At 50.0% G+C, this 24,923-nt stretch overlaps 1 protein-coding gene across 1 annotated transcript in view; it reads left to right on the top strand.

The window, feature by feature from the left end:
* The window catches only part of FAM178B (family with sequence similarity 178 member B), a 2,784,983-nt gene that overhangs the window by 2,667,086 nt on the left and 92,974 nt on the right, over positions 1 to 24,923 (top strand). Inside the window, exon 18 of the mRNA XM_086943356.1 lies at positions 16,269 to 16,346. Coding sequence (XP_086799482.1) covers positions 16,269 to 16,346 — 78 coding nt within the window. The remainder of the gene's footprint in view (positions 1 to 16,268; positions 16,347 to 24,923) is intronic.

The raw sequence follows: 24,923 nt of genomic DNA, 5'->3' as shown, positions 1-24,923 counted from the left end.
GTCTCCTTATGGCCATTCTGCCAATACCACAAATGGCCCGAGTTCTCAAGAAAATTAGGGCAGACCTGGGCCCACAACATTCTAGTGGCTCCGGCATCACAACGGAGTTTGGTATCCAGAATTCCTGAGCATGAGAATCTGTCCTCCAGTCAGGCTGCTGCAACAGGAGGATTTCCTGTCATAGCAACAGGACAGGGTCTTACATACGAACCTGTGCTTGCGACAGTTGAGGGTCTTCAATCTCCCTCCCAAAGTTTGTGATGTCATCATTGCAGCCAGGTGTCCTTCCACTAAAACTGTGTTTTTCACGCAGTGTGAACTCTCTTTCTGCACCTCTTGCGGAGGTTTTGTTGTTTGTTCTTTAGCCCAGCAAGACCTTGCTCTGGGCACTGTTTAAGTTTGTTTGTCAGTCATTATGGCTTTCTTGAGGCTGCCAGATCAACCCTCCTTTTTTTAAGTAGGTTGTTGTGAATCGGTTTTTGAAAAGTTTGCAACATTTATTACTGCTTAATCTTTTTGTGATGCCTCAATGGGATCTTAATTTGATACTTACTTTTCTCATGTGTTCTCGCTTTGAGCTCCCACATATCTGCCCTTTCTGGCTCTTGACTCTGAATACAGTGTTCCTGGTGGCCATTACATCGGCCAGGAGGCTCAGTGAGCTTCAGGGTCTATCAGTTCGACCTCCATACACCAACTTCTTTGCTGACAAACTGGTTTCTCAGATGAGTGCCTTTCCTCTTAAGGCTGTCACCCCTTTTAACAATGGCTAGAACATTACTCTGCCTGCCTGTATGTGATGCTTTGACTGTAGATACAAATGATGAATGAATGTACAGTTAAGGGTTGTCTTGCCCACTGGTAGAATGGGTATAACATGAATTTGTTCATTATTATCTCTTGCTATATCCATAAATAAAAGAATATCATCTTTTGAATACACCTTTATTTTTATTTTTACTCACATACAAGTTCTGCCTAGTTCTATTATAAATGTATAATGTTCATTGTGCAGTGTTTGCAAATGCCCATGAGCAGTCCCAGGTCTCTCTTTGTTATGTAACAACATTTTATTGATTTTACAAATAGTACAACACACAAAAATGTGACTGTCAATATCAGTAGTGACTGTGCATTACAAATGGCAGAGCAGTCCTAGGTCTCTCTATGTACAGAAAGGAACTATCACCAGATGGCTAGAACTCTGCATAAAAATCTGCTATGCAATGGTGAATAGGCAATCCCTGAGGGCCTGCAGGCTCACTCCATCAGGGTCAAAGCTGCCACTACTGCATTAGCGCATGGAGTGCCCGTCCAGGACATCTGCCAAGTAGCCATGTGGACATCCCTCCATATGTCGCAAAGCACTACTACTTGGACAGTCAGGTCCGTCATGATGGGCATTTCGCCTGTTTGGTCCTCAAGGGTATTTTGGTCTAAGCCAGTTTGCAGACCCACCTCCAGGAACGTATTGCTTGGGTATCTATTCTAAGGTGACAAATATACAGTCAAAAGAACAAGTTACTTACCTTTGGTACTGCCTTTTCTAGTAAGGACTCTAACTGCAGATTCCTTATCAACCCTCACATCCTCCTTGATCTGCGAACTTGGATCTTTACCCAAAAGATCCCTTTAGACACTTCACACTGGTCAAAAAAGTTCATTGCTTTTTAAATGGGTCCATGTTTTTGGCGTGGAACTCATCACAAAAGAAACTGATGTCAGCGCACCGGGATGATGTCTAAACAGGGACTGCAATATCACTTCCAACACAGACGCAGAGTCGAACAACGCCGCGTACCAGCATGCAGAGGTACAGCTCAAGATGTTACGGATCCAGTCTGACACCAGAGGAATATTCTAAGGTGAGAAATCTGCTGCTAGATAGAATCTATACCAGAAAAACTGTTACTGAAGGTAAGTAACTTGTTCTTTAAGAAGCCAGAGTGAAAAAGTGAAGTTTAGAGGTAAAGGAGAGGAAGTTTCTTGTGGCACATGATCGTATCTGTTGCAAGATACAATTAGGTCTATTGGTAGGGCTGTGGGAGTCTGCTGGGGGCTGTGTGAGAGGTATGCTGCAGGCTGTGTGACGATCTGTTGCATTGTAAGAGAAGGTCTGTTGCAAGCACTGTTGGTATCTTTCAGCAGCAATGAGAGGGGTTGCTAGGTAGGACTATATGATGTTCTGTTAGCTGACGCTAGCAGATCTTCTAGTGCCCTGGTGTAAAGGTCTGTTTGGTTTTTGTGAAGTTCTGTTGGAAGCAATGTTGGGGCTGGTTGTGGCTGTGGTAGGGTTTTTATCATCTATGTCTCCATGAAAACCCAGACAGGGTGTGGGTTAAAATGCTGACAGACTAAAGCCCATACAGCTGAACTTTGTCCAGATATTATTTCTGGAATGTTTGCTTCGAAATTTCGTATTTTTGTTGTGAAATATTAGGAAAGTGCATGAACTTATGACTTCAGAGCGAAATGTTCTTTACTGGTATCTTATGTGATTCTTTTTTTAAGCCAACACACACCTCGCCCTAAAAAGAGTATGTTACGGTCCATAAGGGAGATCGGTTTGAGCAGAAAATGTCTCTGGCCAAAGCATTTTCTGTGTGAACCGGTATTCTGTACCTCATCAGGGGTAGCAAGCGATATATAAATACAAACCTCTTTCCCTCTTCTATCCTGCCGCCTACACTTCTTTATCCAAATAACTGAATAACATATCCACCACTCAAATTACTTCATATTTTACTATACTAATTTCAACACTAATCCTTTATGGGTTCCGGAGTAGCGTGCTACTTGCCAGAAAAGCGCTTCAACACCCATCAGGAGTAACAGGGGCTATATGAATGCAAACCTTTATTCCCCTTCTATTCCCCCACTATCCTTCTCACTCCAAATAACTGGCTAATATCCACCACTCAAATTACTTTCATATTTCACCATACTAATTCACCACTATTCCTTTATGGGTTTCCAGAGTAGCGTGCTACTTGCCAAAAAAAAGCACTTTAAACACCCCATCAGGAGTAACAAGCTCTAAATAAATACACTTTTTTTTCTCTTCTATCCTTCTGCTGTCCTTCCTAATCCAGAAAACTGACTAATCTATCCACCACTTAAAAATAGTTTCATATTTCTCTATACTAATTCAACACTAATCCTCTATGGGTCCTGGAGTAGTGTGCTACTCGCCGAAACAGCGCTTTGAAGCCTCGTAAGAGGTAGTAAGCTCTATATAAATGCAATTACAATACAATACAAAAAGAAGCAACCAATGACCTCACCAGATTCAATGTGGCAAAAAGAGGCTAGAGCAGAAGATTGCCGACCAGTGTGCTCTGGCATGGGATCACCTACTTACTTGGGGCTAGCTAGGGAATGGTCAAGAGGCAGACACCCTCTGGTGCGTGTTGAGGTGTGAACAACCCAATGACATGAAACAACATTTCTTCTGACATCATCAACCATTTTCCACAGTCAGTAGAAGTGTAGGAAGTTCAAGAAGAACTCCATTGCCATAGACAGAAAGCGCCCAGGTTTTTATTCAACAAAGGGTTGTATCAATTGAAAGGACTGATAAGGAAGCTTCTTCTGGAACCCCAGACAATCGGTCACTTGCACAGTGCTATCCTTGGTTAGCTGTGCTATGATAAATGCCTCCCTGCGTCCTATTGGTCGCATTACTTTTTCAACACATTTAGGCAATCATTAGTAAGCCAGCTAAATTCAAAAGAAACTGTGCTTTTAACATTTTTAACAATAAGGTTTCAGTCTGTCATACCAGACTATATCAAGTCTCTCCACCCAGCCCTATTTGAGAATATTTATTTTTGTATTCATACATTAGTTGTCTTAGTTTAGTATTGCCTTGCTATTGCTTATTTTTTTGTCTCTGTATGTCATCATTTATCTTCTATTACATTTGGTTTGTTGCTACCTTGAGCTGATTGTGTCCAGGACAGGCCAGAGGTTGGTGACTTCAGATGAGGTCAATCCAAGCTTTCCCTGGGGGCATCGGTGTCCCGGGTCCCAAGGCCCTCGCAACTCTTGGACCCTTAACCTCACACTTGTCCTTAGCTTCAGGCGCTCTCGGCTCGGCACTGCCGGGTGGGTACATTAAAATAACAGAGCTGCCACGAAGAGCTCACTTTCACAGGAAGCTGCCTCTAATGACTGAGAAGGGAAAGCTCTCAGAGAAAGCACCTCCGCCTCCCTGCTTCTCGCTAATCAGGTTTACAAACGCAGAGAAAGACTTAATGACATTAGCGCCGCTGACCTCGGACAAATAACATTATCTCTTGTCCTGGGCTGACGTGGAAGGGCTCGCTCTGAATGGATTGTAGAGAGGCCCCCGTGCCTGTACACCGCAGTCAGTGCTGTGCTCTGAATGGATTGTAGAGGTGCCTGTAAACCGCAGTCAGTGCTGTGCTGTGCTCTGAATGGATTGTATCGAGGCCTCCGTGCCTAAACACCGCAGTCAGTGCTGTGCTCTGAATGGATTGTAGAGGTGCCTGTACACCGCAGTCAGTGCTGTGTTGTGCTGTGAATGGATTGTAGAGAAGCCCCCATGCCTGTACACCGCAGTCAGTGCTGTGCTGTGAAAGGATTGTAGAGAGGCCCCGTGCCTGTATACCGCAGTCAGTGCTGTGCTCTGAAAGGACTGTAGAGAGGCCCCTTGCCTGTACACCGCAGTCAGTGCTGTGCTCGGAATGGATTGTAGAGGTGCCTGTACACCGCAGTCAGTGCTGTGCTGTGCTGTGAATGGATTGTAGAGAAGCCCCCATGCCTGTACACCGCAGTCAATGCTGTGCTGTGAAAGGATTGTAGAGAGGCCCCGTACCTGTATACCGCAGTCAGTGCTGCGCTGTGAAAAGATCATAGAGAGGCCCCGTGCCTGTATACCGCAGTCAGTGCTGCACTGTGCTGTGAATGGATTGTAGAGAGGCCCCGTGCCTGTACACCGCAGTCAGTGCTGTGCTCCGAATGGATTGTAGAGAGCCCCCGTGCCTGTACACCGCAGTCAGTGCTGTGCTGTGCTCTGAATGGATTGTAGAGAGCCCCCGTGCCTGTACACCACAGTCAGTGCTGTGCTGTGCTCTGAATGGATTGTAGAGAGGCCCCCGTGCCTGTAAACCGCAGTCAGTGCTGTGCTCTGAATGGATTGTAGAGAGGCCCCCGGCCCCGTGCCTGTACACCGCAGTCAGTGCTGTGCTCTGAAAGTATTGTAGAGAGGACCCGTGCCTGTACACCACAGTCAATGCTGTGCTCTGAATGGATTGTAGAGAGGACCCGTGCCTGTACACCGCAGTCAATGCTGTGCTGTGCTCCGAATGGATTGTAGAGAGGCCTGCACACCGCAGTCAGTGCTGTGCTGTGAATGGATTGTAGAGAGGCCCCGTGCCTGTACACCGCAGTCAGTGCTGCACTGTGCTGTGAATGGATTGTAGAGAGGCCCCAGTGCCTGTATACCACATACAATGCTGTGGTCTTATAGAATTGTAGAGAGCCCGTGCCTGTACACCGCAGTCAGTGCTGTGAATGGATTGTAGAGAAGCCCCCATGCCTGTACACCGCAGTCAATGCTGTGCTGTGACAGGATTGTAGAGAGGCCCCGTGCCTGTATACCGCAGTCAGTGCTGTGCTCTGAATGGACTGTAGAGAGGCCCCTTTCCTGTACACCGCAGTCAGTGCTTTGCTCTGAATGGATTGTAGAGAGGCCCCGTGCCTGTACACCGCAGTCAGTGCTGTGCTGTGAATGGATTGTAGAGAAGCCCCCATGCCTGTACACCGCAGTCAATGCTGTGCTGTGAAAGGATTGTAGAGAGGCCTCGTACCTGTATACCGCAGTCAGTGCTGCGCTCTGCAGTGAATGGATTGTAGAGAGGCCCCGTGCCTGTACACCGCAGTCAATGCTGTGAATGGATTGTAGAGAGCCCCCAGTGCCTGTATACCACAGTCAGTGCTGTGAATGGATTGTAGAGAGCCCCCAGTGCCTGTATACCACATACAATGCTGTGGTCTTATAGAATTGTAGAGAGCCCGTGCCTGTACACCGCTGTCAGTGCTGTGAATGGATTGTAGAGAAGCCCCCATGCCTGTACACCGCAGTCAATGCTGTGCTGTGAAAGGATTGTAGAGAGGCCCCGTGCCTGTATACCGCAGTCAGTGCTGTGCTCTGAATGGACTGTAGAGAGGCCCCTTGCCTGTACACCGAGTCAGTGCTGTGCTCTGAATGGATTGTAGAGAGGCCCCGTGCCTGTACACCGCAGTCAGTGCTGTGCTGTGAATGGATTGTAGAGAAGCCCCCATGCCTGTACACCGCAGTCAATGCTGTGCTGTGAAAGGATTGTAGAGAGGCCCCGTACCTGTATACCGCAGTCAGTGCTGCCCTCTGCTGTGAATGGATTGTAGAGAGGCCCCGTGCCTGTACACCGCAGTCAATGCTGTGCTGTGAATGGATTGTAGAGAGCCCCCAGTGCCTGTATACCACAGTCAGTGCTGTGAATGGATTGTAGAGAGCCCCCAGTGCCTGTATACCACATACAATGCTGTGGTCTTATAGAATTGTAGAGAGCCTGTGCCTGTACACTGCAGTCAATGCTGTGCTCTGGTAGAATTGTAGAGAACACCACAATCAGTGTTGTGCTCTGAATGGATTTTAGAGAGGCCCCCGTGCCTGTACATTGCAGTCAGTGCTGTGCTGTGCTCCGAATGGATTGTAGCGAGGCCCCGTGCCTGTACATCGCAGTCAGCGCTGTGCTCTGAATGGATTGTAGAGAGGCCCCGTGACTGTACATCGCAGCCAATGCTGTGCTGTGCTCCGAATGGATTGTAGATAGGCCCCCGTGCCTGTACACCGCAGTCAGTGCTGTGCTCTGAATGGATTGTAGCGAGGCCCCGTGCCTGTACATCGCAGTCAATGCTGTGTTGTGCTCCGAATGGATTGTAGAGAGGCCTGCACACCGCAGTCAATGCTGTGCTGTGCTGTGCTCTGAATGGATTGTAGAGAGGCCCCGTGCCTGTACACCGCAGTCAGTGCTGTGCTGTGAATGGATTGTAGAGAAGCCCCCATGCCTGTAAACCGCAGTCAATGCTGTGCTGTGAAAGGATTGTAGAGAGGACCGTGCCTGTATACCGCAGTCAGTGCTGCGCTGTGCTGTGAATGGATTGTAGAGAGGCCCCCGTGCCTGTACACCGCAGTCAATGCTGTGCTGTGAATGGATTGTAGAGAGCCCCCAGTGCCTGTATACCACAGTCAGTGCTGTACACCACAGTCAATGCTGTGCTGTGCTCTGAATGGATTGTAGAGAGGCCCGTGCCTGTATACCGCAGTCAGTGCTGCGCTGTGCTGTGAATGGATTGTAGAGAGGCCCCCGTGCCTGTACACCGCAGTCAGCGCTGTGCTGTGAATGGATGTAGAGAGCCCCTGTGCCTGTAGACCGCAGTCAGTGCTGTGCTGTGCTCCGAATGGATTGTAGCGAGGCCCCCGTGCCTGTACACCGCAGTCAGTGCTGTGATCTGATTAGATTGTAGAGAGGCCCCGTCCCTGTACACGGCAGCCAGTGCTGTGCTCTGAATGGATTGTAGAGAGATACCGTGCCTGTACACCGCAGACAGCGCTGTGCTGTGCTCTAAATGGATTATAGAGAGCCCCCGTGCCTGTAGACCGCAGTCAGTGCTGTGCTGTGCTCTGAATGGATTATAGATAGGCCCCCGTGCCTGTATACCGCACTCAATGCTGTGATGTGAAAGGATTATAGATAGGCCCCCGTGCCTGTATACCGCAGTCAATGCTGTGCTGTGCTCTGAATGGATTATAGATAGGCCCCCGTGCCTGTATACCGCAGTCAATGCTGTGCTTTGAAAGGATTGTAGATAGGCCCCCATGCCTGTACACCGCAGTCGATGCTTTGCTGTGAAAGGATTGTAGAGAGGCCCCGTGCCTGTATACCGCAGTCAGTGCTGTGCTGTGCTCTGAATGGATTATAGATAGGCCCCCATGCCTGTACACCGCAGTCAGTGCTGTGCTCTGAATGGATTGTAGAGAGCCCCCATGCCTGTATACCGCAGTCAGCGCTGTGCTCTGAATGATTGTAGAGAGGCCCCCTTGCCCGCACACCGCAGTCAGTGCTGTGCTCCGAATGGATTGTAGCGAGGCCCCCGTGCCTGTACACCGCAGTCAGTGCTGTGCTCTGAATGGATTGTAGAGAGCCCCCATGCCTGTATACCGCAGTCAGCGCTGTGCTCTGAATGATTGTAGAGAGCCCCCCTTGCCCGCACACTGCAGTCAGTGCTGTGCTCTGAATGGATTGCAGAGGCCCCATGCCTTTACACCGCAGTCAATGCTGTGCTGTGCTCCAAATGGATTGTAGAGAGGCCCCGTGCCTGTACACCGCAGTCAATGCTGTGCTGTGCTCTGAATGGATTGTAGAGAGGCCCCGTGCCTGTGCACCGCAGTCAGTGCTGTGCTGTGAATGGATTGCAGAGAAGCCCCCATGCCTGTACACCGCAGTCAATGCTGTGCTTTGAAAGGATTGTAGAGAGGCCCCGTGCCTGTATACCGCAGTCAGTGCTGCGCTGTGCTGTGAATGGATTGTAGAGAGGCCCCCATGCCTGTACACCGCAGTCAATGCTGTGCTGTGAATGGATTGTAGAGAGCCCCCAGTGCCTGTACACCGCAGTCAGTGCTGTGAATGGATTGTAGAGAGGCCCCGTGCCTGTACACCGCAGTCAATGCTGTGCTGTGAATGGATTATAGAGAGCCCCCAGTGCCCCTATACCACAGTCAGTGCTGTGAATGGATTGTAGAGAGCCCCCAGTGCCTGTATACCACATACTATGCTGTGGTCTTATAGAATTGTAGAGAGCCTGTGCCTGTACACTGCAGTCAATGCTGTGCTCTGGTACAATTATAGAGAACACCGCAATCAGTGTTGTGCTCTGAATGGATTGTAGAGAGCCCCCATGCCTGTATACCGCAGTCAGCGCTGTGCTCTGAATGATTGTAGGGAGCCCCCCTTGCCCGCACACTGCAGTCAGTGCTGTGCTCTGAATGGATTGTAGAGAGGCCCCGTGCCTGTACACCGCAGTCAATGCTGTGCTGTGCTCCGAATGAATTGTAGAGAGGCCCCGTGCCTGTACACCGCAGTCAATGCTCTGCTGTGCTCTGAATGGATTGTAGAGAGGCCCCGTGCCTGTACACCGCAGTCAGTGCTGTGCTGTGAATGGATTGCAGAGAAGCCCCCATGCCTGTACACCGCAGTCAATGCTGTGCTGTGAAAGGATTGTAGAGAGGCCCCATGCCTGTATACCGCAGTCAGTGCTGTGCTGTGCTGTGAATGGATTGTAGAGAGGCCCCCATGCCTGTACACCGCAGTCAATGCTGTGCTGTGAATGGATTGTAGAGAGCCCCCAATGCCTGTACACCGCAGTCAGTGCTGTGAATGGATTGTAGAGAGGCCCGTGCCTGTACACCGCAGTCAATGCTGTGCCGTGAATGGATTGTAGAGAGCCCCCAGTGCCTGTATACCACAGTCAGTGCTGTGAATGGATTGTAGAGACCCCCCAGTGCCTCTATACCACATACAATGCTGTGGTCTTATAGAATTGTAGAGAGCCTGTGCCTGTACACTGCAGTCAATGCTGTGCTCTGGTAGAATTGTAGAGAACACCGCAATCAGTGTTGTGCTCTGAATGGATTTTAGAGAGGCCCCCGTGCCTGTACACCGCAGTCAGCGCTGTGCTGTGCTGTGAATGGATGTAGAGAGCCCCTGTGCCTGTGGACCGCAGTCAGTGCTGTGCTGTGCTCTGAATGGATTGTAGCGAGGCTCCCGTGCCTGTACACCGCAGTCAGCGCTGTGCTGTGTTCTGAATGGATTGTAGATAGGCCCCCGTGCCTGTACACCGCAGTCAGCGCTGTGCTGTGTTCTGAATGGATTGTAGATAGGCCCCCGTGCCTGTACACCGCAGTCAGCGCTGTGCTGTGAATGGATTGTAGAGAGCCCTGTGCCTGTAGACCGCAGTCAGCGCTGTGCTGTGCTCTGAATGGATTGTAGAGAGGCCCCGTGCCTGTACACCGCAGTCAGTGCTGTGCTGTGAATGGATTGTAGAGAGGCCCCCGTGCCTGTACACCGCAGTCAGCGCTGTGCTGTGCTGTGAATGGATTGTAGAGAGGCACCCGTGCCTGTACACCGCAGTCAGTGTTGTGATCTGATTGGATTGTAGAGAGGCCCCGTGCCTGTACACTGCAGCCAGTGCTGTGCTCTGAATGGATTGTTGAGAGATCCCGTGCCTTTACACCGCAGACAGCGCTGTGCTGTTCTCTGAATGGATTATAGAGAGCCCCCATGCCTGTAGAACGCAGTCAGTGCTGTGCTGTGCTCTGAATGGATTGTAGAGAGCCCCCGTGGCTGTATACCGCAGTCAGAGCTGTGCTCTGAATGGATTGTAGAGAGGCCCCCGTGCCTGTATACCGCAGTCAGTGCTGTGCTCTGAATCGATTGTAGAGAGGCCCCCGTGCCTGAACACTGCAGTCAGTGCTGTGCTGTGCTCTGAATGGATTGTAGAGAGCCCACCGTGCCTGTACACCGCAGTCAGTGCTGTGCTCCTATAAAATTGTAGAGAGCCCGGTGCCTGTACACCGCAGTCAGTGCTGTGCTCCGAATGGATTGTAGAGAGGCCCGTGCCTGTACACCGCAGTCAGCGCTGTGCTGTGAATGTATTGTAGAGAGGCCCCCTCACCTGTAATCCGCAGTCAGCGCTGTGCTGTGCTGTGAGTGGATTGTAGCGAGGCCCCCGTGCCTGTACACCACAGTCAGTGCTGTGATCTGTTTGGATTGTAGAGAGGCCCCATGCCTGTACACCGCAGCCAGTGCTGTGCTCTGAATGGATTATAGAGAGGCCCCGTGCCTGTACACTGCAGTCAGCGTTGTGTTGTGCTCTGAATGGATTGTAAAGAGCCCCTCGTGCCTGTACACCACAGTCAGTGCTGTGCTGTGCTCTGAATGGATTGTAGAGGCCCCGTGCCTGAACACCGCAGTCAGCGCTGTGCTGTGCTCTGAATGGATTGTAGAGAGCCCCCCGTGCCTGTATACCGCAGTCAGTGCTGTGCTCAGAATGGATTGTAGAGAGGCCCTGTGACTGTACACCGCAGTCTATGCTGTTCTCTGAATGGATTGTAGAGAGCCCCCCGTGCCTGTACACTGCAGTCAGTGCTGTGCCCTGAAAGGATTTTAGAGAGGCCCCCGTGCCTGTACTCCGCAGTCAGTGCTGTGATCTGATTGGATTGTAGAGAGGCCCCTGTGCCTGTATACCACAGTCAGCGCTGTGCTGTGAATCGATTGTAGAGAGGCCCGAGCCTGTACACCGCAATCAGCGCTGTGCTCTTAAAGTATTGTAGAGAGCCCCCAGTGCCTGTACACCGCAGTCAGTGCTGTGCCGTGAAAGGATTTTAGAGAGGCCCCCATACCTGTACACTGCAGTCAGTGCTGTGCTCTGAAAGTATTGTAGAGAGCCTCCATGCCTGTACACCGCAGTCAGTGCTGTGAATGGATTGTAGAGAGGCCCCGTGCCTGTAGACCGCAGTCAGTGCTGTGCTGTGCTCCGAATGGATTGTAGCGAGGCCCCCGTGCCTGTACACCGCAGTCAGTGCTGTGCTCTGAAAGTATTGTAGAGAGCCCCCCGTGCCTGTACACCGCAGTCAGTGCTGTGCTCTGAAAGTATTGTAGAGAGCCCTCAGTGCCTGTACACCGCAGTCAGTGCTGTGATCTGATTGGATTGTAGAGAGGCCCCCGTGCCTGTACACCAATCAGTGCTGTGAATGGATTGTAGAGGCCCCTGTTCCTGTACACCGCAGTCAGTGCTGTGCTGTGAATGGATTGTAGAGAGGCCCACCTGCCTGTTATCCGCAGTCAGCGCTGTGCTGTGCTGTGAATGAATTGTAGAGAGGCCCCCTCCCCTGTAATCCGCAGTCAGCGCTGTGCTGTGAATGGGTTGTAGAGAGGCCCCTGTGCCTGTACACCAGTCAGTGCTGTGACCCTTGCAGCGAGTGCAGAGGTGTCAGGCTTTCCACTCAGAGCTGAGTGTACGGTTTAGGGCAGTGGTACTTGAGCTTTTGACATTTGTGGACCCCCGCTGAATCATATTGGAAGCCAGGGACTTCCACGTAAGCAATTTCTACAATTCGAACCTAAAAAAATGCATAACTATAGAAACAAGTATACATCAAAGTAATGCATCATATTAATAATTATTCTCTTTAATTCACAAACCACAAAATATTTTAAAAAATCGAAATTTTAATGAGAGGATGGAGCTTTTAAGAAATGGATTTATTTTTAAAAGAAAAAGCAATGTGCAAGAATCTCAGCGGGTTGTATGTCGATACAACGCATACTTTTACAACGCATACCTTTACAACGCATGTTTTTACACCGCAACATCCATTACAACGCATTCCATTACAACGCATTCTATTACAACGAAATCTTTGAAACTACCTTTACAACGCATTCCAGTACAACGCATACCACATTTACAACACATACCATTACAACGCATACCATTACATTGCATGTATGGTAAGTATTGGATAGTGTAGGGGTAAAAATTACTATTCTAACTCCAGGGGGTGCAACAGTAGGGTAAGTGTTGGATAGTGTAGGTATGCGTTGTAATGGTATGCGTTGTAATGACTGCGTTGTAAAGGTATGCGTTGTAGTGGTATGCGTTGTAGTGACATGCGTTGTAATGGTTGCGTTGTAATAACATGCGTTGTAATGGATGTTGCGTTGTAAAAGTTTTGTTGTAAAGGTAGTGCGTTGTAAAAGTTGCGTTGTAAGTGTTGTTTCCCATCTCAGCGTGTCTACCATATCAGTTTGTGTTTTTGCTCCTAATGCATGCTCTCTTTTTGGCAGCTCATAATAGTGCTTTCTTTGAGGCCACCAAACGCCCATACTCCTGTTGGCTGTACTTGCTTTGCTCCTTCAAATCACGCGGAGAAAACCGACTTATTTTTTGCTTTTTTATGTCTATATAGTTAATTAATTAGATAATATTTGATTTTCTAAAGAGTTGCGGACCCCCTTCGTTGGTGTGGTGGACCCCCAGGGTCCCGGGGCCACAGGTTAAGAACCACTGGGTTAGAGTACATCTCTTCATTGAGATTTCACACCAGAGTGCACCTTAAAGAGTGTATCTCAGACACTACAGTGCTGACTGAGAGCAGTCTATGGCTGATTGCAGTGTGTAAAGTACCGAGAGGGCCTCGGGCTCTCACTCGTGGCTCATGGCAGTGTGTAAAGTACAGATGGAGCTCAGGGTCTTGCCCATGGCTGATTGCACTGGGTAAAGCACTGAGAGGGCCTCGGGTTCTCACTTGTGGCTGATGGCAGTGTCCAACATACAGATGGTACTCAGGCTCTCGCCTATGGCTGACTGCAGTGTGTAAAGTACCAAGAGGGTCTTGGGCTATCACTCGTGGCTAATGGCAGTGTGTAAAGGACAGATGGAGCTCAGGCTCTTGCCAATGGCTCATTGTAGTGTGTAAATGTTGTACATTGATTCTTTTGTAATATGGCTGACTGTAGTCTTTAGTCCTTCCTTAGTGTTTTCACCTTCTCAGCCTTCCTGTATACCTGTGTGTGTTCTAACCTGTACCAGTGTGTTCTACCAGTGTCAGTTGATGGTCTGGTCAGCTGGCGAGCTTGTGTACTCAGCTGTGTCCTACAATACATCTACATGTAATCAACTAGAAGTATCCTGTCATCTATTACCATCTTATTTACAACAGTAAACCACTGAGAGGGCTTCGGGTTTTCACTCGTGGCTGATGGCAGTGTCTAAAGTAAAGATGGAGCTCATTCTCTCGCCCATTACTGATTGCAGAGGGTACAGATCAAAGAAGGCCTTGAGCTCTCACATGTGGCTGATGGCAGTGTGTAAAGTACAGATGGAGCTCAGGCTGTCTCCCTTGACTGATAATAATGTGTAAAGTGCTGTGAGTGTCTCGGGCTCTCACTTGTGGCTGATGGCAGCATGTAAAGTACAGATGGAGCTCAGGCTCTCACCCCTGGCTGATTGCAGTGTGTAAAGTACTGAGAGGGCCTCAGGCTCTCACTTGTGGCTGATGGCAGCGTGTGAAGTACAAATGGAACTCAGGTTCTCGCCCATGGCTGATTGCAGTGTGTAAAGTACTAAGAGGTACTCGGGCTCTCACTTGTGGCTCATGGCAGCATGTAAAGTAAAGATAGAGCTCAAGCTCTCGCCCATGGCTGATTGTGGTGTGTAAACTACCAAGATGGTTTTGGGTTCTCACTCAGGGCTGATGGCAGTGTGTAAAGTACGGAGAGGGCCTCGGGCTCTCACTCGTGGCTAATGGCAGTGTGTAAAGTACAGTGGCTGATGGCAATGTATAAAATACAGCTGCAGTTCAGGCTCTCACCCATGGCAGATTGCAGTCTGTAAAGTACTGAAGGGACCTCGGGCTCTCGCTCATGGCAGTGTCTGAAGTACAGATAGAGCTCAGGATCTTGCTTATGGCTGATTGCAGTGTATAAAGCACTGGGAGAGCCTCGGGCTCTCACTTGTGGCCGATGGCAGTGTGTAAAGTACAGATGGAACTCAGGATCTTGCCTATGGCTGATTGCAGTGTATAAAGATCTGGGAGAGCCTCGGGCTCTCACTTGTGGCTGATGGCAGTGTGTAAAGTACAGATGGAACTCAGGCTATCTTCCATGACTGATTGCAGTGTGTAAACTACTGAGAGGTCATCGGGCTCTCACTCATGGCAAATTGCAATGTGTAAAATACTGAGAGGGCCTCAGGCTCTCAGTGAGTGCTGACTGCAATGTGTACAAAGAAAAAAGAACAGATGATGGATGGAATGCTGAATCAATCAAACATTCACCACCAGTCACACATCTGGGTTAAATGCATCTTTTTTTAGCACGCCATTCCAGTTTAGACCCAGCCATATGCAAATCTGTCTTGACCCTGTTCCCCATGGGAACAGTCCAGCGCGAACTGCCAGGCCATGTCATCCCTGGAGCAGAAACAAGCATCCTAGGATCGGTTTCAGTGTTTAACCCCCATCAGTCAGGATAGCTTAAATCTGATGGCGTAGCGAGCACGGGACCCACTCCTGTGCACCCCTTCCCACTTAGGGCACTAAATGCAAAAAGAACAGATGATGGATGGAATGCTGAATCAATCGAACATTCCCCTCGCAGCCACAGATCTGGGTCAAATCCATTGTTTTTTTTTGCATGCCACGTCATTCCAGTTTAGAACCAGCCATTTGCAAATCAGTCTTGACCCTATTCCGCATGGGAACAGTCCGGCCCAAACTTCCAGGCCAAATCCTCACTGGACCAGAAACAAGCATCCTAGGACCGGTTTCAGGGTTTCACCCCTCATCAGCCAGGATAGCTGATCTTGTGTTTGCTTTGTTCGTCATAAGTTGGCAGGGTGTGCTCAGACGTGGGTCCCTTGCTCACTTTGCCACTGGACTCAAGCTGGCCTGGCTGATGAGGGATGTTACCTCGAAACCGGTCCCAGGATGCTTGTTTCCGGTCCAGGGAAGACCTGGTTTAGCAGTTCAGGCTGTATTGTTCCCATGAGGCACAGGGTGAAGATTGATTTGCATGTGGCTGGCTCTGAACTTGAGTGTCGAAGTCAGCTAAAGAACGATGATGGGTTCAACCCAGATCTGGGACTGAGGGTGAGTGTTTGAAAAGTTTCAGTGCTCCGTCCATCATCTCCTTGTGACTGCAGTGCGTTCAGCACAGGGGGAGGTTTGGGCTCCATGCCTGTTGGTCATTTCACTTTGTGTACCACAGAGCAGATCTTAGGCTTCCCCCGCAGTGCTGTTTGCTGTGTGGACAACAGACAGTACGTCTTAACCCCATGCTCTGTGCTGGTGGCGTCTCAAATGTACACAGAGAAGTGATGTGATCTGACGGCGAAAGATAAAGTGCCTACCTAGCGCTGCACACTTCACCCTGGTTAGTATGTGCAGGGTAACTCCCTGGTTCTGCTGTCTGTGGTGGTGCTGAGTGCAGGGTGTGCAGCGTGGGGCTGGAGCGGCTCACTCGTGATGTTGCTAGCTGTAATACACAAAGTGGGCCTGAGACTCGAGAGTCAATGGTGGTGTTTATGGCAGAGTGTACAGACTTGATACTGAACACAGTGTAGTCATTGCTGGCCTGCAGTTTGTGTTGTGTAAAGAGCTCAGGCTCCACATGAATGACATATGTTATCTATTCCCACAGGTCTGCTACCTCTGCCACACTTTGCTCACGTTGGCCAACATAGTAGTTGGGAGTGAGGCCTCCTCCCAAGATCACTGGGTGAGTACGCAGCTGAGTGCATACTTGCTGGCATCAGCACTCGTGCGCTTGAGACGCACGTCCCCCATCACCCCATGTCTAGTTTCCATTTTTGTCTTGACCTTATTTGTCTGCAGCAGGGGCTTTGCTTGTCCTTCCCTTTGCCCTCGTTTTGTGGCTGGGCTTCGGTTGCTCCTGTTTGAGATATACTGCTTGTTCTGCATGTGATATGTGCCTTGTGTGACCAGTGGCTGTGTGCGGTGATGACAGGTGGCCCCATTTCAAGTGCGATAACATGAGACAGTCATGCTTTATTCACCATCATTTGTGCTTTTTCCTCCCACGTTGTGTACCACAAGTCCCTCCAAGCAAAACGCTATTGGCTACACAGACAGACAGGACTGTCCCTGGTTGACATGGAAGCACTGGTCAGATTTGACTGTCTCTATCTCCATCCCATTGCCCCACTAGGTTTACGTCTCTGACAAGTGGCTATGTCGCTGACTGTGACGAATTACTCTCTAGCTCTGTTCTTTTGCGGTCTCTCTGCCTCTGTCAGGGAATCTGTCTCTGGATTTCGCTCTGTCTGTGACAATGACTGTTTCTGTTTCTAGCCTGTATCTCCATATGGCCACCTATCCAGAGGTCTACCGAATTATTGACGCCGTTTACACCTTTGCAGCTGTTCCCATATGTGGGTGATTTAAAAGATATACCTAAACGATGTCGTTTTTGAAAATAAGAAATATGTACAATGCAAGACAGGTGGCGTCTTTTTCTAAAACGGCATCAACAAAAGCTTCACTTTGCTAAGATCATTTTCGTCCCAGCTGTCAGAAACAGGCAGAGATATAAAAGAAAAATCGTTTTTTTCTCAATAGTTTTTGCAATTTTGTAAGTGGTGGTCGATATTTTATATTTTTCCGGTTTTTGTGTACTTACAGTTTGGGGGGAGAGATGTGATACCGTAAACATATATATTTCTGAAAAGCAGATAACAATATGAATTCATAAAGGTGTCATTTGTGTGTGTAGCTTATAGGTGTACCAACGAAAATAATGGTTCAAATATAAAAAAATGGAAAGTAAATAGAAAAATATGCAGATAGGTGATAATGATTTCATCTTTATGTTTTTGCACTAAAAACCGTACTACAAACAAATTTGCTTTCTGATAGATACATCTGCCAGTGGATTCCTCACCTTGTGAATATTCCCCTGCGTCAGCAACGTTCGGAAAACTCTTTTGTAGCACGCCGGCGTGGACGACGTCACAGGAGCACGGCATCGCGCGCGACTCCGGCTGATGTCACCGACTCCTTATTAGGCCTACGTCGGCGTAATGACATCAGTTCCCTTTTTCCCGCTTCGTCGACGCTAACGGTTTCTGGGATCTCTTGTGTTGTGGATAGTAACTTTGTTGCTATTTGTGTATTTCTGTATCTTTTCGAGCTGTTGTTCTTCGCCGAAGATGTCATCGAAGAAGACAGGGTTTAAGCAATGTGGATCGTGTGCCAGGATGATGTCTATAACCGATCCTCATAGTGATTGCTTGTGGTGTCTGGGCTCGGACCACGATGTCGAGGATGTCGATCCTGTTCAAAGATGAACCCGAAGGCTCTAGGTGAACGAGAGGCTAAACTTCTTCTGGCCAAGGTAAAGGGAAAAGATGCCAAGAGGTCTAGATCCAGATGCTCGAGATCGAAGTTGAAGTCGATGTCGAAGACGAGGTCGAGATTGAGATCGAGGTCGAGGTCTCGATCGGAGTCGGCGTCGAAGTCGGCTTCGGGTCATGCTTCGGGTTCCTCGAGGAAAAAACATAAGAGGAAGAAGCATAGCTCGAGGCATCATTCCGGCAAGGAGTCGGATTTGAAGAAGAGGTCTTCATCCCGTAAGCACCGTAAGGACTTTTTGTCTCCCTCACCATCTCGTGAGCCTGAAGGTGAAGCCTCGCCCTTTCAGTCCCGAGGGCCATATCCGTCTCTGGATCTGTGTCAGTCTTCTGAGCATGAGGAAGAAGACGTTGAGAATCCTGAGGCTTCAGCGACTCCGGCGCATCATCCAGAGGGACAGGAGGGTCGTGAAGATGCGATTCCGGTGCAGCCTCTTCTGGAGCAGCCAGTGGGTTCGTACCCTCAGTTTTCTGGTCCTGGACGGACCCCTCGCATTTACTTAACGCCATGTATGGCGTGTATGCAAGAGCAATGTATCCCACTGGTGCACCGGCTGGTCCCATGGGTCCATTGTCATTTAACTTGGGTGTCCCTCAAGCGTACGCTCGGTCGTCTTTTCCGCCGTTTATGCCGACGCCTTATCCATCTTGGCTTGGTTCGGCGCCGCCGAGGTCATCGACTCCGCGCACGGCTTCGCCGGCTCCGGAGCGGCCTCAGGATCGGATTCGGGATTCGACGCCGGTTCCAGCTTCCCATCCTCAGGCTGTTCTAGTTCCTCACTCGACGCCGGTCCCGGCTCCGTCGGAGTCGTTACCGGATCTGACGACTTTGGTTCGGTTGGAGTGGTCGAGGCGTAGGGCACAGCGTCTCATGGAAGAGAAGGAGTATGAGGATCCGGAAGTAGAGGAAGGAGAACTTCAGGATCAGGAAGATTATTTTGAGGATCTGCATAGTGCAAGTGGTTTGGAGTTTTCGCCAGAATGGGGGTTGCCTGCAGTTTCTGATGCACCTTCTAAGGATGTGGCACCATACCATGTTGTAATTAAAAAGGCTGCAGAACTGCTTTACTTGACTTTGCCTTCAGTAGAGTTTAAGTCTAACATTCTTACTGAGGTTCTATATTCACCCTATTCTGTTGTTGAGCCGACTCTCCCATTCACTGAGGCTCTTACTGAACCGATAATGGAAGTCTGGAAAAAGCCTTTGACTGCTCCTGCGGTGTCTAGATCTGTGGCGAGGTGCTATAGGGTTGCACCTGGTGACCCTGAGTTCTTAACTACCCATCCTTCGCCCGAAAGTCTGGTTGTTCAGGCAGCTTGTTCTAAAAAGTCAGCAGGTGTTTTTCCCCAAGTTCCAGGGGATAAGGACTCGAAAAAATTGGATCAGAATGCCAAGAAAGTATTCTCGTCCAGCATGGCCCTGAATCGACGAATGCTACTTGTCTGCTGGGCAGATATGTACATGCCTTGATGGATACAGTTAAGCAATTATCATCAAAGCTTCCGGAGGAAGATAGGAAGAACTTCAATGAGGTTGTGTCTGACATGCAGTGTGAGAAGTTGGCCTGATATGTAGTGTTTCCAATTCTGGAACCACTGGGTATCAGTCCAAACAAACCCCAAAGATGTCAGGTTGTAAGTCAACCTTGTAGACAAGCTATCCTAGTGGTAGCATGGACTAAGCAGCCTTAAAGGCTTAACTTAAGAGGTCGTGTTAAGCGAGCTGTTTTACCACATACAATCCTGTAATCAAATGAAAGGACACCACACAAGTATATATTGTAAAAATATATGTATTTATTTCTAAATTACTCCCCAGTACTCTTTATGAGGAAAGGGGCACAAGCGTTAAATCAAAAGCACAGTAAAACATATAAAGTTGCACAGTTATGGATGAGGGCGGGTGGCCACTCAGACCATATATTAAAAAAGTGGTATAAGGAACACTTATCGAACAATGGTTAGGCCTAGGGCCTAGAGATTCGCTGGGAGCAGTCAGGACTAGCAATGATGAAGTCGGGAGTAGCCCACAGGAGACGGGTGCAGCACGGAAAGTGCGGCGCGCACCAATGTAAAGTCAATGGTGCGTAAAAGTTGGATAAAGTGAATTAAATGATACTTCCGCTGAACCTAGGAACACAAAACTTTAGACACAGACCCTAGAGGTGTGTACCAGTGTAAGGACACCGGCGTTGCAAAGTTACCTCACCCACAGGCCGTGGGTGCACAGGGTCGAAGTGGCGTCGGGTTCTGTCACGCAGGTTCTTGGTGCTTGAAGCTGTTGCAGCTGCAGGCGCTGTGAAGCAGAAGTGTCCGGTGCGATCCAAGGGTGGATCGAAGTAGAAAAGTACCTGAAAGCAGAGGGGACAGAGTCTGGGTCACTCAGCAGTGACCAGGGTGGAACCAGGACGGAACCAGGCAATGTCGGGCGCAATCAGGCGGTTGTCGATAGGCTTCTCTCCGCTGTCACGTGGGCTCTGGGGCATCTGCGACGTCCAGGAGCAGTTCACGATCTGTCCCACGTAGGCTCTCGCCGTCAGCACCGTCGGCTTCAAGATTGCAGCAAACAGCACTTGGCAAAAGCAATCCACGCAGAACCGGGAGATTGCTTATCACTCGAACCAGGAGGGTCAGAGTGGGTGCTCCTTTTCACAGGAGCTGGTGCAGATCTGGAGCAACCAGAAAAGCAAGTCGTATTTCAGGTTTCGTCGGCACAGGGGCCACAAGCCAGCTGGCAAGTGACCGGGCCAACGCGTCGAGCGCACACAAGCAGAAGGGCCCCACGCAGCACTCGTCGAGTGTGGAGGGGTGAGCTTTGGTGCAAGTGGAGCTCGGGGCTGGGGCTTCTCAAACCCCGGTGTACAGCTTCGAGGGTCACTCGTGGGCTGCACGGTCAGCGTCTCGTGGCCTTTTCAAGATGGCGTGCCCCACGCTTCCGGTCGCCTCCACGGGTCTCAGCTCTGCAGGGACTGTGGATCGGGCAGGTAGAAGGCAGGCAAGCTTGATCTCGTCGATCTCTGTCGCTCGAGTTCCGGCGGGAACTGCAACAAAGCAAGGGTCGAGGGCTGGATGGTGCCTGTTTGCACAGGGTGGTCACTCCTTGACCACAAGGGAGATTCTTCAGTCTTCTCACGTCGTGTAGAAAGTCGAAGGGTCCAGATTTCGTTTCTTATGTTTCTTCAGGATGATCTGAAGTCCGTTGGGACTGCTCCCCCTCTTATTCGAATCTAGGGGGTTGGACATCCTGCTAGGTCCCCTCCTATGGGTGGGACCCAGGAAGGGGGTGGTTACACCCCTCTCCTTTGATCCTGGCCGCGCTGGGACAGGGGCTGGGAGGCCCCAGAACCGGTTTGGCCGGATCCTGCAAGGGGCAGCCTTGTGCTCCCCAGGCAGTGTCTGGTTTCTTTGAAACCTCCCTACTCCAATCCACTATCTCCTGTCTGGGGTGGTTTGACACCGCCCTGTGACAGGAAACTCTTTGTCCAGGCCTCCTCTGCCGGGTTTCGGTCAGCAGCAGGAGGCCAGACCCGTGTCTGTGGCAGGGGCATCCATTTTGTGGATCTGAGGCTCATTTTAAATCAACCGCGTTTCAGTAAAGTAACATGTCTTCTCCCTCTAGAAGGGTGGAATGCTACCCCCGTCACCAGAACTGGCGAGGGGGTAGTATTCCAATTCGTATGACACCTTACACGACATGTTTTGATAAAGCCAAACCAAAGTTGCTATATAACCGCGAGGATTATAAGGCGCTTAAGAGTATATGGTATGGCATTATCCCGGATCAGCTTAGGGAGTTGTTCCCGACAGCTGCAGACAGGCTCAGCTCGTGCCAGAGCTCCATCTCACATAAAACCACGCACTCTGCCTCCAGGATTGATGAGGCCTTCCATAGGAGTGACTCACAGGCTATATATGTGTCCAGATATAGGTTTAGATATAGGTATACTATATCTAAGCAAGGGGTGATTACACCACCTTGCCCCAGCTGAGTGATCAGCCAGTTGTGTCAATTTTAGATAGCCAGCCAGGGGTGGCAAAAGATATGCTGCAGCCCCTGGTAGGCCTTGGATGCACCTATGCCCTGGGCACCTATAGTGCTCTGTACAGGGGCTGATAAGGTGACCCAAGCCAATCTAGTTATGCACCTAGGGTACATGGAATCCATTTTACAGAGAGAGCAGATAGCCTGGGGCCCTGATTAGCAGGGAACCAGGCCAACTAAGTCGAAAACCAGCTCAACACAAGGCAAAAAAATCTGGGGTAACCATAGTCAGGTAGCCACCTTCCTACATGCAGGCTGCAGTTCGCCAGGTGATTCAGAGTGGCATGGACACGGCGGACTCTGTGGCCAGAATAATGGGTTCCTCAGTCGCCACTAGAAGGGCCGCTTGGTTGAAATCGTCTGAATTTTCATCTGATGTCCAGGCTGCTCTGTTGGATTTGCCTTTTGATGGCACTGGCCTTTTTGGAAAAAAGGCTGGAGCGGCCTTAGAAAGGTCAAAGATAGCAGGGCGACTTCAACATCTTTGGGCTTACAGGCTAGAGGCTCTTCCACCAAGAAATTGAGAGGTTTTGGAAGGTCTTCTTTTCGTGCCTATAGGGAGAGCCAACGACAGCAGCAGCAACAGCAGAATCCTTTGTATAAGACCTATAGAGGCAAACAAAGGGGCCGTGCCCAAGGTCGTCAAGCCTCCTCCTCCTCAACTTCCTCTTCTAATACCCACCCCCCACCTACAACAGCAAAGCAGCCCTAGATCCACCATTCTGGATCATGCGGGTCCTGTAGGGGGTCGGCTTACCTATTTTCTACGAGATTGGGAATCGGTTACATCAGATCTTTGGGTTCTCAATCTCGTAGAGAATGGGTATGCTCTTCCCTTTCAGGAGTTTCCCCCCAATTGCCCTCCTTGCCAAGGTTTTTGTTCAGAGAACCACCTGCTTCTCTGGCAGGAAGAAGTCCTGGCTCTTTTCAGAAAGGGTGCGATAGTGGTGGTTCCGGAGCAGGAGAGGGGTCAGGGATGCTACTCCCGTTTTTATCCTGATCCCATGAAGGATGGCAGGCTTCGTCCAATCCTGGACCTCAGGGTTTTGAACCTCTATCTCAAACAGGAGAGGTTCAAGATGGTCACTCTTGCGCAGGTTCTTCAAGCGTTGCTGGAAGAAGACTGGATGGTGTCAATCGACTTGCAGGATGCGTATTTTCACATTCCGATCCTGAAGTCGCACAGGAAGTATCTCCGTTTTACGGTGGGTTCGCAACACTACCAGTTTGGACTTACTACTGCGCCTTGAGTCTTCACCAAGGTGATGGCTGTGGTGGCAGCACATCTCAGGAGGTCGGGGATTCCAGTGTTCCCCTATCTGGACGACTGGCTGATCAAAGCGGAGTCGCCGGAGAAGGTGCTCCATCATTTGCAAGAGACAACTCAGTTGTTGCACAGGTTGGGTTTTTCAATAAATGTACCCAAATCTCACCTGGTGCCCTCCCTGCGCAACCTGTTCATAGGCGGTACTGGACACTACTGTGTGTCGTGCATTCCCTCCTCCTCAAAGGATTTTCGACATACAGGAGATGATTCCTTTATTTCACAATGGAGCGGTTGTTCCAGTCCTGAAGGTCCTTCGTCTGCTCGGTCTGATGGCTTGTTGCATTCTGTTGGTCAACCATGCACGCTGGCACATGAGGACACTCCAGTGGTGCCTCCGCAGGCAGTGGTATCAGCACAACGGAGATCTCAGGAAGTCAGTGAGGATCTCCAGAGAAACTGCGGCGGATCTGTCTTGGTGGGATGTGGAAGGCAATCTGTCTCAAGGAAAGCCTTTTCAGCTGCCTCCATCGGTGGCAACAGTGATAACGGATGCATCCGCTCGAGGGTGGGGTGCTCATCTGGGGGACCTGGAGGTCAAAGGTCTTTGGTCTCCAGAGGGAAGGTTGCTTCACATCAACTTTCTAGAATTGCGGGCTATACGTTTAGCGCTCAAGGCCTTCCTCCCTTCCCTTCGCGGTCGGTCGGTTCAAGTCCTGACGGACAACACCACCACGATGTGGTATGTAAACAAGCAGGGAGGAGTGGGATCGCGGTGTCTATGCAGAGAGGCTCTTCGTCTCTGGTCCTGGGTTCAGGACCATCAGATTTGTCTGATGGCAAATCATCTGGCCGGAGTTCTGAACGTACGTGCAGACAGTCTCAGTCGGCAGTTCTCGGCCGACGACGAGTGGAGGCTTCACCCGGAGGTAGTTCGACACGTCTTCCGGATGTGGGGAACTCCTCGGGTGGACCTGTTTGCCACTCACGAGAATGCTCACTGCCCGTCGTTCTGCAGTCTCCAGTTTCCGATGCAAGGAGCTCTGGGAGATGTGTTTCATTTGAGTTAGGGCTCGCAACTCCTTTACGCATTTCCTCCCATACCCTTGATTCCTCTGGTTCTGAGGAAGATTTGCCAAGACCGGGCCCAAGTTATATTGATCGCCCCGGATGGGCCAAGAAGGGTGTGGTACACAGATCTTCTCCACCTCTCCTCGTGCTCGCCGCTCCGTCTCCCTCACAGGGCAGACCTCCTCTCCCAGATGGAGGGGCAGGATCTACACCCCCACCTCCAGACCTTACACCTTCATGCCTGGAGATTGAACGGGGCAACCTGAGTTCTTTTTCTCTCCCTCACAATGTGGTGGATGTCATTTTATCAGCCAGGCGTGATTCCACCAAGTCCATCTTTTCTTATAGGTGGTCTAAAGTTGTTACTTGGTGTGGGGAGAGGTGAATTGACCCTTTAAGGGCTCGTCTGTCCAGTATTCTTCAGTTTGCACTTTCATTGGCCCTCCAGGGTTTTGCAGTGGCAACTATCAAAGGTTATTTGTTGGCCTTATCGGCTTTCCTTTGTTTGCCTGACCAGCCCTCTTTGTTTAAATCTCCGATTGTTTTACG

Source organism: Lissotriton vulgaris, chromosome 11 (genome assembly GCF_964263255.1).
Source record: "Lissotriton vulgaris chromosome 11, aLisVul1.2, whole genome shotgun sequence".
NCBI classification, from domain to species: domain Eukaryota; kingdom Metazoa; phylum Chordata; class Amphibia; order Caudata; family Salamandridae; genus Lissotriton; species Lissotriton vulgaris.
The sequence above is the reverse complement of the archived record's forward strand: the minus strand, read 5'-3'. Positions and strand labels throughout refer to the sequence as shown.